Here is a 19,740-nt window from a genome sequence, read left to right on the forward strand (position 1 = left end):
CATAGATATAAATGAGTGCACCCCTGTTGTTTCATTAGGAATTAAGGGGCTAAACAGCAGCAGTGGTGCTAATCAGTTGCACTTAATTAACTGATTATCAGCAGATGTGACCCCCAGCGCCGGTCGTTGCTGGAGGTTTGCTTATAAAGGCAAACATTTAGGCAGGTTGTTGGTCTGAACCATTCGGGTGTGTGTCAACACCATCTTCCCAGGGACGTCCCAGTAAATTCACCCTAAGCTCAGACCGTGCAATGATCAGAGAAATTGCAGAAACCCAAGAGCTCAGAGTCCACAAGCCTCAATTAGCATGTTAAATGTTAAAGTTTATAAAAATACATTTAGAAAAAGAATGAACAAGTATGGCTTGTTTGGAGGGGTCCCCGGGACCTCTTCTCTCTAGCATCCAAAGTGGATACTAAACGTTTTGCTAAAATCCACAGCACAGTTGTTATGCATTTGCTTTTTTGTTTAGTTTTGTTCTATTTTTTGAGGAGAAAAAAGAAACTTGAACCACCTTCAGCAGGTTTTTGAAAAACAAACAAACAAACAAACAAACAAAGGCTTAAGAAGACAGCAAATGAACGTGATGTAGGAACTTTTGAGCCGATATAGAAAACTACGTGTATGTTGACTACAACTATTGTATTTTACATATGTGTCATATTTAATTTCATTTCACTGGTCTGAAATGGTCTTAAAGGTCTTTTCTATTATCATTTTTTAAGCTTGTGCAATATTTGGCCTAAATAGTTTTCTTCTATAGATCCATCATAATCACCAGAACCACACGCATTTCTAAGTCATCTTGGCTTTCACTGCACGTTAAATGCAGAGGTGACATCGTATTTAATATGATGCTGTGAAAATGTGTTGAATTAAACAAAAATGCTTTGTGGCATATAAAGACACAAAATACAAGATACGTTTACCATGACCTCTGAGCTGGTACTATGTAATTTCCTCTACTTCCTGGGGGTCATGCAATTTTAGATCTTGTATGTATAATTAAACAACAGCAAATGGAACAAATCTGGTTATAATTATTTATACATTTTATCCCATTTCTGGTGTGTTTATCTTCAGGAGGTAAACAGAAAACTGTACAGTTATTTTGCTACTGCCGGGTCTTTCAAAGGTCGACAAATCCCCAAGGAAATATTCTTAGTAAGAAACTTTTCCTCCTCCTGTCAACAATAATGGATAGTGTTCTTTTTTCAGAGTAGATTTGCACCCAGAGGGGCTGTTTGGCTGATGAGGTAGAGATATTGCATTTCCTTTCACACTGTAATTGGTCAGCAATGCATGGGACAAAATTACATTTTGGCTTTGTGATTTCTCCAAAGGGCTGATTAATATTAACAAGCAAAACAGATTCTTTGATGTCAAACTTCATATTTGCATGTTGCACAGTTCAGGTGACCTTTATTTTCTTCTGAGTTATATCGGATGTTGAAATTCATGAGACCATAAATATTACCAAAAAGAAATTAAAAAAATTAGAGACAGCGAGAGAAACAAAACCACCTCCTTGTATATCTTTTGTTCTTTTCTTCTCATTCCTGTTTCTCGATTATATGAAAGTCAGAACTTCCGAGGTCATACTTCTTACATGTTGGTGTTCAATTCTCCTCTATCATCCAGTGACCCGCTGAGCTGGGCATTAAATCACTTCTGTCAGCCAGACGGCTAATAGGAGCCAAGGTTGAAGAACTTTGGCTGTGTTTCTGCAGTAGCGATGAAGAGCAGAAAATGTGCCTTTATAATTTAAGTGTTGTTGTTTTTTATTCTTTCTTGCAGTCTCAGCAGAAGTGCATTGTGATCTTTGCCTTGGTGTGCTGCTTTGCTGTATTGGTGGCCTTGATTTTCTCTGCCGTGGACATCTGGGGTGAAGACGAGGACGGGATCACAGAGGAGAACTGTAGCAAGGATTGCAGGTGAACACTGCTGATCTGTAAACACACAGCTGTAGAACACCCAGAGTGGTTTCCAAACTTTCTGCCTCATCACAAGTTAAAAGCTAAAGCTGATTTTTTTTTTTCTTTATTAGAATTGCAAGAAAATTATTTGCAAGAGGTCTGAAAAATTGGAGAAACTAAAAAAAAATTAGGCTGAGAAACACTGCATTCTTTTATGTTGTGAATTATATCAGTAGTTTTTCATAATTATCACATTTTGACCCTTTTGACTTTTTGTCATAAGACCTTCAAGCATTTTTCCTTTCGCCTGTACTTCTCATTGTGTTTGTTCTATTGTATTACATTTCCCATTAGTCAATTATAATGGAAATCTGGTTTAAATTGATAATAAATAGATTTACAGAATTTAAAAGTTACATCAGTTTCCAATGTTTCCACTGATATCTATCTGTGCTGCATCAGCAAGGGTATAGATATCATAGTCGGGAAGTTTATTTATGTTTTAAAATTCAGTATGTGCACTGTTGACAGCATTGTAAGGTCACAGGATCTACAGTGAGCTCACAAATCAGGAATAAAGGCTTGCTGCAGCAAGTCCTACAGCCCTGAAATGACGTAGCATTTTTCACTTGTGATTCCCTCATCACAGAGTCAACAGGTTTTTAGGGTTGGGGTTCTAATTTTTTAAGGGCTTTTGATTGGATGCCTGAAACGAGCTCTGTATTTACACAAGCTTCAGAAAGATTAAAAAACAAACAAACAAACAAACATCTGCAACAAAACACAAAAGTAAATGCCGCTCTCCTGAACTTTGAAGCTTTTATGATATTTGGTAACAAGTAACTAAACAAGTCAACAGAAGTCAAGGACGTGGTCCAGGCTATTCAAAGCATCATGCCAAACACAGAAGTTTAGTGGTGGAGATCAAATTAAATCAATTAAAACATTTTATGATGATCATCAAAAAATGTAAACGTGGCATTTTTGTTTATTTCCCACTGAGCTTATTTTCTGATGTAGTCAAGGCGACTTACAAATTAGCATTTGAAATCAAATAAAAAGTAATATAAAAATAATACAATAAAATAAAAATCCCTGTGACATTCTACGCTGATATCACCAGGTGGCAGATGGAAATAACACACACAAAAAGAAACCTCAGAGCTGAATAAAATTTAACAAGCTGTAGTTTGAAAATGAGACATACAGTGATTCCTCTGTTTTTACAGGGTTTAATGTGGATAGCACCAAAATGCTGTACACTGCAGGCAGACTTTCAAACTAAAGAAGCATCAAAATCAAAAGTATCAAAATGGTCAATAGAAGTTTAACGAGACAAATGTGAAGACAACTGGAGGGAGACAAACAGCAAGCAAAACTAACACCGGACAAAATGAAACAAGAAATACAGACATTAATACTAACACTTAACAAGTAGGAGACAAGCGAATCCAAAGGAAAAATACTGAACATGGGTTCAAGAAGACTCATGAAGACAAAAAAAGACAAGACCAAAGAAGAAACAGATGGAGGATGAGTGAAGGAACTTCAGCTACTAATAACAGAAACAAAGCCATGAAGCAAAACAGGAATGAAATCATCCAAGATGGCACGGGAATTAAAAATAATAAATAAATGGAATAAATAAATAAATAAATAAATAAATAATACAAATCAAAGCTCCAAACACCTGGAAATCAAAACCCAAGCAGCAGCTGAGACTCAAATAAGTAAGTGATTCAAAACTAGAGATCACTGAGATGTTTAGATGCAAGTAGACGTGCGAGATATAAGAAGAAGCAGTTAAGTACAACAAAGGAGCGAAGCATTTACTAAGAAATGAATATCTTTTGAGACTTCGGTTGACATGAGTTAAGTAGCTTCTCTTTTGCTTGTCTGGGCCTTGGCAACTGTAATAACCAACTGTCTGGAATTGTTTGCATTATAAGTGAGTTGACTGTTGCCTAAAGCACCAGAACATAACAAATGTCTATTCACTCCCCCACGGGTGTGAAATGATGACCAGGCTGTGCCTACAGTTAATTTAAACCAGACTTTAGCAAGTTTCTACAGTCTGTTCCAAGTTTTAAGATTATAGATCCCTAGACAAAAAAAGTGTAAAAGCCACTGCAGCACATCCTTGTAGTCCAGAGTAAAAATGGCTGATCAGCAGGCATCCAGCTGATACAGCAGTCCTTTTCTCCTGCTCGCCACTTCGTACTGGTTCCTCTCCATTAAACTCTTATTATTCAATTTAACATTCAGTCTTGAATTACTTCCTTCTTCTCTCTTTAAGTCTGTGTCCATTTACTCTCTCCCTCCTCTTCCTCCAATCAGCTATTAACAAGCCTTTAGAGAACTCTATCGGGCATCTATCTCTTCCACTCAAGGCTGAAAGTGTAGTCCCAACTTGTAAAGACAAATTGGACTCCCCTTCTCCTCTGAAGGGCCCCTAAAGCTAGTGGGTAGAATGAGAGATAAATATAAGGCCAGTGCAATGATTGAGGGACGGTGATCCAGGTGGAGGGAGAAAAAGAAAAAGTTATCAGGGTAGACTTGGAGCTTGAATCAGTGAGACACGAACAGATGTTGTTTGCTTGGCAGGCAAATTCCAGAAATGTGTGCTGTCAGACTTCTACGCGTGCACTGTTATTCACTTTGCATGAGCTTAGCGATGACGCTTTGACTGTGACATGCATCATTTTAAAGGACTACGAGATGTAATTAATGATTTCATAAAGCGATTTGCTCAAAGCAAGTCCCAATGCAAGGTCTGAAACATGATAAATCACTGTGAGTTTGACACATTCGTAATGGGGTTGCGGTGAGATTTGCTCATGCAAGCCCTTTACATTTCTAAAGCGAATTCATCAAAGCAAATGCATCTACGGCTCATACTTGCATGTCTTATATGGAAGGTTCACACTCTGAAAACGATCTAGTGATTAACTTAAAAAATGAAACTACTGAACAATCGAACAGAGCCAGGCAACCTCGATGCTGTGTAGCCATTACTCTCCTTTAACTAAAAACCCCCTTTGAGCTTCCAAATAACATGTCAGCAGCTTTTATTTGTGATGTTGTAATTTTGACTTGTCAGTTGTTTGTTTTGTTATGTAGATTTCCTTTTAATCTGCTTTGGCCTCCATCATGAATGATGCTAATTCTTGCATCCAAAGAACAGGGTGGGATGAGATGGGAGTTGCTGCCACTCTGTGTCCTCGCTGACGCAGATAGTTGCTTCATGTTTTCCTGGCAGTATAATCAAACACATAATTAATTTGATTTATACTACCTCTTCCGATGATAAACAGTGTAATCTACAACTGCACTGAAGCTTGAAGCCTCTTAGGTATACAACAATGTGCACGTGTGTTGCTTTGTTGTTGGAACAAAGTGGGAGCATTAATTTTCCTCTCATCTCATCGCATCCAAATGCGGGTCTGATCCATCCCTGGTGTACGTCTATAATTGCTTCACGTAAGACAGCTAATAAGGAGGTTAGTATTGATCCATCAGCTACTGTGGAAATGCAGAAAGTACGCTTGAAGAACCACGCTTGCCTCATCCCTAAAATCAGACGCGTTTCAGATATCATTTACAGATAATCTGAATATGATGTATGGATCTAACAACATGGCATCGCCCATTGGTTTGAGGAGAGGACTAACACTTTTTTAGCTAAGGCTCTCAGGCTCGGTTAGCCATAAACTGTACTATAAATGCAATTCACAAAATCAAAATCATCTGTACTAAAGTTGTTATGAAGATAGAAACTACCCATAGAGGCCAAAAACATTTTGTACCTTACTAAAAACACAGTTTTCAAAACGTGCCATTTTAACATCAGAGTCTGTGGGGACTGACTCACTTTGAGACAGCCTCAAGCAGCCATGAGAATAAGTGTAACTTTCGGCATTTCCACACTGGCTTCATATTTCAAACCTCTCTGAAATATGAAGCCTTGAACAGACAAAGATTAAAAAGGTCACCATGAAGACAGATTAAATGGTGCATCATGGTGTGTAAAGGAGTACATCATATAGATCTCGTTTAAAGTTCATATATTGCAAACTGCTTAAAAGTTAATTAATTAAAAGTTTATTAATATAAATAAAAAATACATTTAAAATTCATTACTAAATGGAATCAGCTCAGTTTTAATTTCTTTTTAAAGTCCATGTCTAAGTTCTTAAATAAGCTGATTTAATGAATTTGAGAATTGGCATGCTCAAGCAACATCAAGTCCACAAAGTCTTGGTTTTAGCATGAAGTCTTTCAAGTCTGCTAGTTTCTATATCTCAATGCAACTGCCTCTAAAGTAGCTGCTGTCCAAACAACTAATTATTTGGGACTTTGGGAAAGTTAAATAGCGTGTACTTTCTGTGCACAGGAAAACTGTGAGTAACCATTTGAAACAATGGCAGATATACTGCCAATATACCGGTATATGGATATCCATTTTCAATTGGATCAGATTGGCTACTGTGATTGTTAATGTTAAGAAAACAGAGGAAAGCTCACTGGAAGCATCTTGGCAGCTGGGTTTCAGGTAGTAGGTTGAGTTGTCTACAAATCAAAGATTTGACTTGTCATGAAGTGCAGTTTGCAGATGTACATACAGCCTTCTTAGACCAAGACAACAGGGACACAGGAAGTAAAATGAGGCTCTAAATAGACATGGGAGGTAATCGGGGAGAGTGGAAACAACCTGTTAACAGAGCACAGAAGAAACTAATTAAGATAATAACTGAAAACTACTGACAAGGCACCAGAAATAGAGGACTAACAAAATAAAACAGGAAATAAAAGCAAGACACCCTAACAAGATGCTAGAGAGAATAAAACTCCCCAAAATAACATTAAAACCGACAGATCGTGACATGATGGTAAACGTAGCTATCAAGTCAGCACAGAAAGGAACACTCAGGGTTTGTGGGTCACTGACTTACTAGTTTGAGGTAAAAATAAGAGGGGAGCAATTTATTGTTACCTGCTGACAATTCCTGACATGACCCAAACCATTAAAACACTTCAGATTTCCCTCTGGGCAAAGCTGGAAGAGGATGCAGTGAACCACGCAAAAGAGATGTAGAGCAGCAAGACAGAAAACTGATAAAAAATATAAGCTATTTTGTTTTCATTTCTTGTGCCACACATACTATACTATTTACCAAAGACATTAGCATCCATTTTAATTAAAATGTACACCAGAATAAAGAGTTTCAAGTATCATGTCCACTTTATCATTGCAAAGTCTTATCAGTTAAACACTAGCAAGCAAGCAACTTGTATTTAATTGGTGTTGCTATTTAGTATATAACAATATAAGAGGCAGTTTGTGTTGTGTGGCTTAATCGAGTGAAAACTGAATGATAACCTTTTTCAGCTCAAACCAGATTACGTTTAAACTTTCAGTGCTGCTCCTGCCTCCAGGGCACAAAATGCAGCGCTCAGCACAAATGGATTATCAGACATCAAAAACCTTAAATAGACCCTCGTCCCCAAAAATGAAAGGCTGAGCTAATTAAAAAATTACCTGAACCAATCAGCAACCAGTATCTGAAACACACAGGTATAAAATAAAGCTAGGTAGTAATTAGGCCAAACTGGCAATCAGTCCAGATCATTTTAGGTATGAAAAAGCATTTACTTTGTTTGTCTTTTTATTTTTTATTTTTTGCACATTTATCACACTTATGTTTCAGGTCATCAAACAAATGTTAATACTAGACAAATATACCACAAATAAATTCAAAATGCAGTTTTAAAATTATTATTTAATATTTAAAGTCTATCCAAACTTTTCTAGCCCTGTGTAAAAAATAAAAGTAATTGAACGTAATAACTGGTTGTGCCACCAAGTTTTTGTAATAACTGGGAATGAGTCTTTCAACATCTCTGCCAAGAACATTTAGCTCACTCCTCTTCGCAGCATTGTTTTAATTCATCCACACTGCAGGGTTTTTGAATATGAATAGTCTGTTTAAGGTCACACCAAAGCAAGTCAATACGATTTCATCCCAGACTTTGACTAGACCATTCCAAAACCTTCATTTTGTTTTGTTTTTTAGCCATTTGGGGATGGGTTTACTGGTATGTTTTGGATCATTGTCTTGCTGCATAAACCAAGTGAGCTTGAGCTTCAGGGCACAAACTAATGGCCCAAAAATGTCCTTCAGGATTTTCTGGTAGAGAACAAAATTCATCCATCAGTCAAACAAATCATTCAGGTCCTGAAGCAGCAAAGCGTCCCCAGGTCTGGCTGTAATCCGGCCTGTGTGTGGTTAATGAAATTGAACTCTGTTTTCCAAAAAATTGGATTAATCACAGTTAATTCATGATTTAACAAGGGGGACAATTACTTGGGGTAGAAGCAGGTTTGGATAACTTTTTTCTTTTAATAAAGTAATTCATCATTTAAAAAGGGTGTTTTGTATTTACTTGGCTTATCTTGTATAATATTAGAAAAACATTAACATGTAAACTTGTTAGTGTGACAAAAAAAACAACTAAGAAATCAGGAAGGGAGCACTGTAAATTTAAATAAACATCCTAGCTGTGTTTACTGTGACAGGAGCGCTTTGGTTGTACCTGGTGAAAATAAAATGAACATCATGCAGGGAGCAGAGCAGCAGCAGCAGCTTCTGTGATACCCATATTAATGTCCTCGCTGCTGTGCACCCACTGCTCAGGGCAGCTCGTGAGAGGGTGGATAATTTATATCAGATGTCAGGAATGACTCGGGCACACTGAGGTATATCAACATGCTCTTACTATAGGTGTGGATCAGCGGGCGCCTGCTGATAAAAGCATTTGCATGTAACAGATTTTATTACATACATTATGCCGACGTACGATGTATCCACTTTTTACTGTGCTGTATCTTTAACATGTGAAGATGCCAGTCTCAGCTCTGGCAGCCCTGTAACAGTGTGAAATGTATTCTTATGTTCAGCCCTTGTGGAGGAAAACATCGGGAAGGAGAGCATAATTTTAAGAGAATACGTTTTAGTGATCTAACTGCTCTCGCTTACAGCACTGAAACTGGAAATCCATTATCATTCAGAGTGTGAGATTTTACATTCAGACACCCTCGTTCTTCTTTCTGTGTCACTGCCTCGTGTATGCACACACACACTGTGAAGTTTACACCACTTAGGTATTGGCTGCTTGAGCTGAATCACACTCACAAGTGCACAGATGGGTAACAAAGGAGGGAACCAGCCGTGGACAACACAGACTGCATAAATCAATGAATCCTCTGCCAGAAGACACAACCGCTGCCTCTCTGCTTCCCTCACTTTTAATACCAAATCCTGTCTCGTTGTTTAAACTGGTCAGAGTGATTATTCATCATATCTCACAGCCACTAAAGTGGACTGAGAGGATTCCTTTCAGAATGAGATTACCCCTGTTCTTCCTCAATCTGTTTTCCTATCCATCTTTGTTTTCCTCATTGTGAGGTGTTTACTGCAGCTGTCCTAGTTTTTGCTGTCAATTTAGGACAAAGAGGGATACTCTACGTACACTGCGAGGTGCAACGCTGTATAATTTAATCACAGTTCCCTATATTCCTTTTCCAGTTCACTCACTCTCAGTGTCGAGTCCTCGAGCTCCGTGCATGGCAGAGCACAGAATACACATCGAATTAAATCCCTCAAAAGAAACTCAGCAAGTGCCACTGGTGTTGCTCTGCTTTATTAAACATTAACAGTTTTTCTCCATGTGGTGATATCAGCATGTCGAGGGAACGAATCCTACTGTTTGACCACTGTCAACTTTCCAAAACCCTGACTTTGTTTTATTTTAGCCAGGAATACATTTTCAAGCTGTGAACTGCAAACTGGCCTCTCGGTGTGATGCCACTACATTATCACCTGCAGCTCATACTCCCACCAGCATGCCCTTGAGTCCAGCTCCCGAGCTGTCACTTTTTTGCTGACCCTGTGTTCTGACTACTCTACATGCAGGCAGACATTTGAAAAACAAAAAGGTTAAATTAGGCTTTAACAGAACAAATGATCGCGAATGGACAGGGAAACAATAATTAACTTTATCTGCTACAGTCCAAAATGAAACTAGATGAATGTAAATATGGAAAAGAGCAATAGTGATCTTTTATTTAATATTGCTGTTAGTGATTCTTTACATTCTACAGTTTTAAAAATATGTAGCCTATAAACGAACTAATTTTAAAAATATATATATATTTCCACAGTTAAAATGTATCCATTTGGCATGAATTAGATTAATTTACACAAATACAGGTAAGAGTGAAAGTGGCGACTTAGCTTCAGGTACTCAAAGTAGGTCTATGTATACTAATCAGTTTGTTTTTCTGCACTTTGCATTGTTGGTTAGTAGAAATAATCTGAAAAGGTGAATAGCTTTTCATTTTGTAATTCTGTAATAATAAATGCAATACAAACAATGCTACAAAAACTTTGCATGTCAATAATAAAGTGTTACTCTAATGAAATGCAAAGTATTAGATACTCAGAGATTACTGCAGAGTCGTGTATTATATTACAGCATTACATCATTACAATATATTATTTACATCCTCTTAGTAATATTGATAAGCTGGTTTATACTTAATATTCGGCTTCACCTTTATTATAAAGCTTATACAGATGTTTTTTGTGTAATAATCACTCAAAAACAGCAACCTTTATTATCACACATTCTTTTTGAGTCACAAGTCACTGTATTCTATTTTAAACCATTCTGCTCCGCTCTAATAACCCTGTTCCACCAGTGCCAGCGCTCAATCTACAGCCGATTTCATGCATTTCCACTCAAAAAAGACTGGTAGCTGTGATGAAAAGCTTGTAACATCAAGGCGACACCAAACTGCCAGACCCAACCACTCACAGTTGCTCTGGGAAAGACTACCATAAGAAATTTACCAATGATTGGCACATGCACCACATAGTAACAGTACATAACAACTGGTATTAAAAACTAGCAAAAATGTGGGTTGTTTGTCAAAAGGCAGAAAAGCAAAACTGGCTTTGCAGCATTAGTGGATAGAAGGTGCAACAATTAGCCTAAAATAAAACAGTCAAACAAAAAAAGGAAGAAATTTCTTATCTTGCCCAAAATAAAACGAATCAATAAATGTGTCATTAATGTTAATCTTTTCCTTCCATCAACCTTTTCATGAGAGAATAGAGATAAAGCTCTGCACTCGTTTTAAATGTTTACAGTTTTGTTGTTGTTGTTCTTTTTACCAGCAAATGTGCTACTTTTAAATTCCACTACACCACTTTTCAGGATACACTGTATGTCATATGAGCTTTTATCATGTTATTTTACTCAAAGGAGCAAAGAAAAGCGTCTGGACTTCTTTAAGTTACTTGAAGACGTTTCACCTCTCATCCGAGAAGCTTCTTCAGTTCTAAGGTCAAATGGTGGAGAGTCCCAGATATAAACCTAGTGGGAGTGACCCCCCACAGAGGGGCAAAAGGACCCCCTGATGATCCTCTAATCGCCTGAGCCAAGGTGTGAAACTGGGTGTGGGACCCAATCAGCCAGAGTTTCGGGTGAGTTCATTGTGAAACCTGGCCCCACCTTATCATGCGAATTCCTGAGGTCAGATGGCCCAGGATGTGAGTGGGCGTTAAGGCGTCTGGGAAGGGATCTCAAAACTGGATTATAGATGGCAGACAGTTGGTGTGGTAAACCACCGCCTCTGTTCAAAGACGGTCGCTCACAGTGGACATAGATGGCTTCTTTCACTCCTCTTTCAAACCATCTGTCCTCTCTGTCCAAAATGTGAACATTGGCATCCTCGAAAGAGTGTCCTTTGACCTTTAGATGCAGATGGACTGCTGAGTCTTGTCCTGTGGCGGTGGTTCTTCTGTGTTGTGCCATGCGCTTGTGAAGTGGCTGTTTGGTCTCTCCAATGTAGAGGTCTGGGCATTCCTCGCTGCACTGTACAGCGTACACCACATTGTTAAGTCGTGTTTTGGCGTTTTGTCTTTCGGGTGAACCAGTTTTTGTCTGAGCGTGTTGCTGGGTCTGAAATGCTGGATGTCGTGCTTGGAGAAAACTCTCCTGAGTTTTTCTGATACACCGGCTACATAGGGGATGACAATGTTGTTGCGTCTGTCCTTCTTATCCTCCCTCGCTGGTGTCTGATCAGACACAGTTGAAGATCAGACACACCCAGTTTCACACCTTGGCTCAGGCGATTAGAGGATCATCAGGGGGTCCTTTTACCCCTCTGTGGGGGGATACTCCCACTAGGTTTATATCTGGGACTCTCCACCATTTGACCTTTGAACTGAAGAAGCTTCTCGGATGAGAGGTGAAACGTCTTCAAGTAACTTAAAGAAGTCCAGACGCTTTTCTTTGCAAGCTCCTTTGACTACGATGACCTGGATGACTGAGAACCTTCACAGACATCATGTTATTTTACACTTTTCTGTTTCCACTGTGAATGGAGGCACTCATAAAAATAACAAGATTGGCATTGGTGCCTTAGAGAGTAGAGGAATTGTTTCTCAGCTGCAGTGTCAGCAGTTTGAGCCCTGGTCCTGGCCTCTGTGGTTATTGACTTCCTGTAATTTCCGGCATTTAATCACCCCCCTGGATAAACCACCAAAGTAATCAACAGTATATTTACCTTACAAATTCTTACTTTAATCCATTTTCTCACTTAAGTGCATAAAGGTCGTGTGCAGAAGTGGTTCTGCTAGCTTCCTGGACAACATTTATTTCATAGACTTAATCAACCTAGGTGCAGCCGAATTGATAGCTAAGCTGTTTACCCTCGAGGAAAATAGCCGCTCCCCCTCTTTGTATTTCCCTCTTTTGAAATCCAATTGTCATAAATCGATGTCTGCCTTTAAAGAAACGCAGAGAGAAAGTAGTGGAGCTTGGTAATGGCTTGGTTCCGAGTGGCTGCAGATCTAGGCCTGGCTTCCACAGCTAATTCAGTCTGTTTACTCCAGTGCTAATGCCTTTATTATTTTTGTCAGGATATCTGAAAATGACAACTGCTGAGTCACTGGATGATATATACAAAAGAAAAACACAATCACAGAGTACATTTTCCCCATCATTCAACTTTGTGCTAAGGGTTTACAAGAAAAGGAAATAACCTGGTGCCACTCAATCAGATCATTTAAAGGATGAATTGCCTCTGTACATGACATCATTATACATTCTGTTTGCTGTAGCTATAGTATGCAGTCTAACCCCAGACTGCTGATCTTTACATTAAATGCACCATGTGACCACACAGGGAGTAGTGTATAATAGAAACCACTGACAATACAGCAAAAAATGTCATTTTTCCCTGACTAGCTGTAATTGAATCTACATATCTGACAACTCTGCATATCAGCCTTCAATTATTCTCAACCCCTGCCAGAGGCAACCTGTACACAATTTAATGAAGCTTAATAGAATCTAAGGGGCCTGTGTAGTCTCAAAATCTTTCTCTCATTAAGCTAACGATCCAGAGAGAGGAAGAAGGCTGAAGTAAGCTAATTTGTCACAGAGAAGGAGTATAACCTTATTTCACTACCACAAGATCTCCCATTGATGTGCACCCATAATTGCTTTGTGAAAGAGCATAAGCCCCGCATTAATTTCACATCCATTTTCCCATTAACAGGGTTCTGTGACCATCCAAATGATGCTTTTGTGACTTTGTGCGTCTGTTATCAAGCAGTTCCTACATAAATATGTATGTTTTTCTTTCCATTTCACAGAGTCGTGCTCGTGGAGAACATCCCAGAAGACATTTCCTTCTTAAACAACAGCACGTCCCACCTCCCCCTCTCCATAGGGCTGTACAACCTACTGAACCAAGCTATCCGGGTCGTAGAGATAGTTTCCCCGCAGTGGCTCCTTAACTCCTCTGATAATGAATCCAGTTTCCAGCCTGCTGCCCGACAGGTAAAAATAGAGCAAATCAACAGGGATTTAATTCTGCAAGAGTAGTATTTACATTTTATGCCTGTGACGTTTTCTCTCTCTCTCTCTGTGTTAGTCTGTATAAACTGGTGAAAGACAAAGTTGGTTCCTTAAATACATTAAAGGTTCAATAAAATCAAGATCCTGATTTTAAACCTCATAAGTAAAAGGACATTTACACAGAGAAAAATGCTACTGTAAATTATATGTTATCCAAATCTGATAACATCAGATTTTATGCTTATAAGAGTTGATCAGCGAGCTTATTTTTACTACTTTACATGTACTCAGTCCGTTTTACATTTTTAAATTTAAGCAGATGACTGTGTTTATAATCTTGTGGGTTATTGAATAATTTGACTGTTTGGCCTTTTTAAACACTTGCATTGCTAAATACATTTACTGGATACATTTTCTTTAAAAAGAAAAATTCTTTCAGAAAACAAGATGATTACAAAGAAATGTTTTTTAATATTTTTCTGTGCTTTTTGTAAAACAGAATTTGATATTCAAGTATAACAACAATAATTATATTTTAGCATTAAACATATCATTTTGATTAAAGAGATTGTGCTTACTGATAGATTAACAAAATGTCCTAAGCATAACATGTAAAGGGTGTCAACCAAAAAACTTCTGTTTTGTAGGGGTGATGATAGAATATATCTTTATTATTAATCATTGTATTTGTTCTTTGTGCAACATTTATTTAAATTTATGGGCTTTAATCTATGTTTGTGCGTCTTTCAAAAATGTTACTGATGTTATTTTGCTTTTTATCCAACTCCCATTACTCCTAGAGTCACTCTGTGTTTATGCAGTTGGTGCTAATCAGCTGCTCTGATGCTCTGTTCTGTGAATCATCCTGTTGAACTGGAAGTGTAGCTTTATGCAATATCCATCCATCCATGTTCCTAACCACTTTTAGGAGGCTAGAACTTGTCCGCACTGACACTGGGTGAGAGATGGGAGTACCAGTCCATCACAGGGCTGACACACACAGGCAAACACATCTTATTTAGAATCACCACTTAACCTAGCATCAGCCATGTGTTTGGACTGTTACAGAAAGTGTGTTTGATAAACATTTACAAGTAAAACAGTAAATCAAATCATGAAAAAGTACAATATTTCCTGCTGATAATTACACATTCATATTGGACTGGGTGAATGTTATTGACCATCGTGTGTGTGTGTGTGTGTGTGTGTGTGTGTGTGTGTGTGTGTGTGTGTGTGTGTGTGTGTGTGTGTGTGTGTGTGTGTGTGTACAGCCTGGCAAAACACATGGTTCATAAAAAATTGAATATGTCAGAATTAATGAAACCCTGAGGCTGATGGTCAGAAACGGATTGCACCTTTCAGTCCCCTCAGGCCAGAGAGGAGCTAATGCTCTTTCAGTCTGCACCAACCTAAAAATTTTACAACATGTTCAATTAAAAATTGAACATGCTGTATATGAAATTTAAAATGTAATGTTCTGTAAAAGGGCAAGCTTCACTGCATGCAGGTGGAAGTGCTCTGCTTTCTTCTTCAAATTGTGAACATCTGTGTGGCTACAACAGGCATAAAGCTAATAATCCTGGAGACACAGTGTGGGTATTTACAAACCATCACTGAAAAGAATATCTGTCAGTCCTTCAAACAGGGTGCGAACCAATAGCTTATAGATTTTGAGCTAGAAAGCATTCTGTACCTGGATCCTTAGTTTGTCTCCCGTCTGTCTGATCCGTTTGATTATATTAGTACATATTTCCTGTCTGTCTACAATGCACTAAATCCCAGAAATAAAGTTAAGTCAAAAGAAATAGATTTTTAAGAGCCATCCACTTAATTTTCTTCCCCTTATCCAATTCAAGGTTGCGGTTGGGGGGTTGCATTTGGACCAGTCTGTTGTAGGGGTGACATAGATAACCATTTTTAAAACCAATCCTTAAAATTGAAAATTGGAAAATATTGCATTTATCTACCTTTTTCCACTACACTCTTGGCAAACATCTTTAAATCTCTGTGTCAGTATAGTGGTACGAGGTCACTTACACATTACAAGAGCTACTCGGCAAACAGAGCCCATGTCACGAAGCTCCCAGTGCACAGTTTTGTGCTGATGTTAATGCCAAAGTAGGTTAGGAACTTTGCAGGTATTGAGTCAGCAGAGCATTGGTGACTTTTAAACCCTACGCACCACCGATTTAACTTTACTTAGTGCCCCATTTTATGGCTCTGCTGTGTTGTTCCTAAATACTTCCACTTTGCAATAATTTCACTTACAGTTGATTGCAAATTATATGGCAGAGAAGAAATTTCACAGACTGATTTGCTGCAATTGTAGCACCCTATTATCAGTATCATACTTGAATTCAGTGAGCTCTTTAGGATAAACCCATTTTTAAGAATGTTTCTAAGTCATACTGTGTTTCTGAGGAGACCTGAATTCAAAGATTGAGAGGTGTGGCCCAATAATTTTGTCCATATAGTGTGATATGGAACATACATTTTCTAGCAAAAATGTGAACTTCCCAAACTCAAACTGATAAAGACACCATTGAACAGACTGAAAATAATCCTCTGGAGCCATAGAAGGTGTTATAATGTTGTTTTTAAAGCCTGGGCAGTACTCGATGTAATGCATTAACAGGGCTTAAAGTGTAAAATCAAATATGTCTCATTTAAATTGTAAAACACAGTTTTAATACATCGTGAAATAACAACTTCCCTAGTGTACATCAGGATCTGAGTGTAGAAATGGAGCCAAATTGACCAAATTTGCATCTCAACTGTAGCTTTTAGCTCTTATTTAAAATGCTCCTGTCTTCATTTGTGTCCTGTAATGTGTGTTCAGTGATCACTAAAGAGAAACTAATGAAGGATGAGTAATTTTCCTTGTATCACCAAAGGTACTTAATGAAAGGAGTCCCTCACAGTATCTTGTACTCTGGGTGGATTTCAGGTCGGTTTTATGAAGGAAAACTTCATGAAACTGGAAATTAATCTTCATATCAAGTGTAATATATTGTTAGTTTGCTCGTTTCTAAATGACATGAGATGAATGCATGTAAATTATGTCAAACAGGTTGCTTTTTATTTTGTGTTACAGCAATAACATGCATCGTTTGTGGGTTTGTAAAATTTGTGCTTCTAAATATGCACAGAAGGTTACATGTTTTTGGATAGTTACAGTGATCAGAGGTAGTCATCACTGGAAAACCATAAGAGGCATATAAATATTTTTCTAAATAAGACTCCAAAAGAAAAATAGAGATTACAGTAGCTGCCTGCAGACGAGTGCTTTGAAAAAAATGAATGGGACACAAATAGCACATTTATCACTTATGATAGTACTTGAATGTAAAAAATGTAAGCACTTAGTCTGAACTCTGTGTATCTGATTATACTGCATGGATTTCATGTAACAGTCTTGCTTTGCTGGTTTGTTTCCTCTAGGGCAGGGCTCTGCTGTCCAGCCTGCAGGGACTGAAAGCAAGAGGAATTCAGCTGAAAATCTCAACTGGAATAGCTAACTCAACTGAGCTCACTAAACTCAGTAATCACACCTAGCTCTTACTTTCATTGCTTTATATGTTATGACATAACACATAAGATGTTATGTTGTGTTTAGATCTGACTGTTCAGCCCTTTGCTCCCCCTGGTCACATTTTCAGTCTTTCAGTCTCTCACCATCTTTCCTATCCCCTGTCTCTATTTGTATGGCTTCTGGCAGATTTGTCTTTATCCTCCTCCATGTCTCACATGTAACTCCCTTTTCTCTCCATCTCTAGATGCTGAGGTTCACTATATTAACATGGCAGCTCTGACCAAAGGCAACCTTCACTCCTCCTTCTGGGTGGTCGACAGGAAACATTTCTACATCGGCAGTGCCAGCATGGACTGGAGATCTCTGGCCACCGTACTGCCACCATACTTTACAATACCCACAGAAATACTTACAGAGACTTTGGAGAAAAATCAACCAAATTTTACTTCTGTGATTTCTGAGGCAGGATAGTAACACAAATTATTGAAATTTGGTATTGTTAATGTAAAGTTCTCGTAATGATCTATTGGATCGAACTTTACATTTCGCAAGGTATGAGCCAGTATAGCTTAAAAACAGCATTGTTGACGAAACAAGAATATTCAGATTTAATGTATTTGTAGAGTGCTGTGCAAATATTATAGGCACCAAGAGGGAAGCTAGAATGTTTTTTAATGAATACACAAATAGTTTTATTCGTCTAACTGTACACAAATTCATTCTGTTCAATTTTATTTATATTGCATCGACTCACGCCACCAGTTGCCTCAATGCAGGAATTAGAAAGAAATACTGAATCATACCAACATTTAGTGTGAAAACTCTTAAGTTCTTTTAGAACTTAAACACCTAAAACATTTTGAAAGTGCTGTATATACACTCACCAGGCACTTCATTATGTACACTTTCTTAACTGTTTGTTACTGCAGCCAATCACATGGCAGCTACCCAGTGCGTTTAGGCATGTAGATAAGATCAAGACAACCTGCTGAAGTTCGAGCCGCTCTGCGATGTCGATATAGAATAAGAGGAATGAAGAATCCTTCCACAGTCTTGCTGAATCTGTGCCACAAAGAACTAAAGCAACTGTTGAAGGCAAAAGGGGGTTCAACTATATCTGTGTAGATGTTTCTGTAGGTCCAAGCGTTACTAGCAAAGTGTACCTAACAGAGAACAATAGTTAGCACACAGTCAGTTTATATCTGTGTATATGTTTTTGTGAGCGCAGGAGGTGGCGTCCAAAAATAGAGAATCCAGAATCTTTCATCTGTTTTTCAAAGGTAGACAGCTCATTAAAGTGTGAGACCGTTTGTTAGTGAGGGCCTTAATTTAGGAAGATGAACTGCAAGGAGCACAAGGTAACTATTCAAAAGTATTTGTCAGGTCAGCATGTTTGATGCATTCTCAGCCAGGCTTATATTGATGCTACATTGTATTTAAATTAGACCACAAAACAAACAGACTGACATTGTTCTTTTCCTTCCTTATTTCTGTAGATATCTATGAAAATAGGTTATGGACTAGATTTTTAGTCTATTGAGGAGTGCATATATTCGCGTTTTTTTTTAAAAAGACAATGGCAAGAGTTTAGTAACACATGAGCTGCAAGAGAAGAATTTATTAGAAATGCTTTACTCATATGAACACTGCTGGGTTGTGTAGAATGACAGAAAGAAAAGGTGACTCCAAGAACTGCATGGTGAGAATCAAAAAAATGACAAGTGCCACTTTGAAATGGTACTGAGAGCAAAAAAGAAGATCAGGAACAGAAAGGCTCACTGCGGCATATTTACATTCCCTGCTGTTTTTGTCAGGATAGACTAAGGCTTGGAATTGAATTAGGCATGCGGACAATATGGCCTGACGTGGAAATATCAGAGAAATGTGTGTGTATGTAGATGAATGCATAAAAGTGTTAAAACAGTAAAACAGGTTAATATTAGTTGGAAGGTAAATGTTGATGGAGATGATAGGCAAAGGCTGATTCAAATAACTAAAGGCAAAAATGAAGATATACATCTTTAATTATGTAAATGCTGCCGGTTTCAATTGTTGTTTTGCTCTACAAAATGTGTTTGTTTATTTTTTTGTTTGTTTTTTAGAGGAAGGAGCTGGGTGTGTTGGTGTACAACTGCAGCTGTCTGGCTCTGGACCTCCACAAAGTGTTCAGTCTCTACTGGGGTCTCCAGTATAAAGACTTTATTCCCTCCTTCTGGTCCAAGCGCCTATTTGCTGTATCCAACAGAGACACGCCACTGAATCTCACAATCAATGGCACAAAAGCCTTGGCCTATGTTTCTGTAAGTAACATTTAAAGTATTAGTTTGCATTATAAATGAATTAATTCATTGGTTCATGTAG

The 19,740-nt window shown here is 38.1% G+C and overlaps 1 protein-coding gene across 1 annotated transcript in view; it reads left to right on the forward strand.

Annotated features, from left to right (window-relative positions):
* Positions 1–19,740, forward strand: part of LOC308388509 (inactive phospholipase D5-like) — a gene marked incomplete at its 5' end in the record, with an annotated part of 75,545 nt that overhangs the window by 49,777 nt on the left and 6,028 nt on the right. Inside the window, 5 exons of the mRNA XM_080869273.1 lie at positions 1,798–1,934; positions 13,643–13,829; positions 17,289–17,388; positions 17,624–17,751; positions 19,482–19,679. Coding sequence (XP_080725399.1) covers positions 1,798–1,934; positions 13,643–13,829; positions 17,289–17,388; positions 17,624–17,751; positions 19,482–19,679 — 750 coding nt within the window. The remainder of the gene's footprint in view (positions 1–1,797; positions 1,935–13,642; positions 13,830–17,288; positions 17,389–17,623; positions 17,752–19,481; positions 19,680–19,740) is intronic.

The sequence above is a fragment of the Rhamphochromis sp. 'chilingali' genome (genome assembly GCF_963969265.1).
Source record: "Rhamphochromis sp. 'chilingali' genome assembly, chromosome: 20".
NCBI lineage: Eukaryota > Metazoa > Chordata > Actinopteri > Cichliformes > Cichlidae > Rhamphochromis > Rhamphochromis sp. 'chilingali'.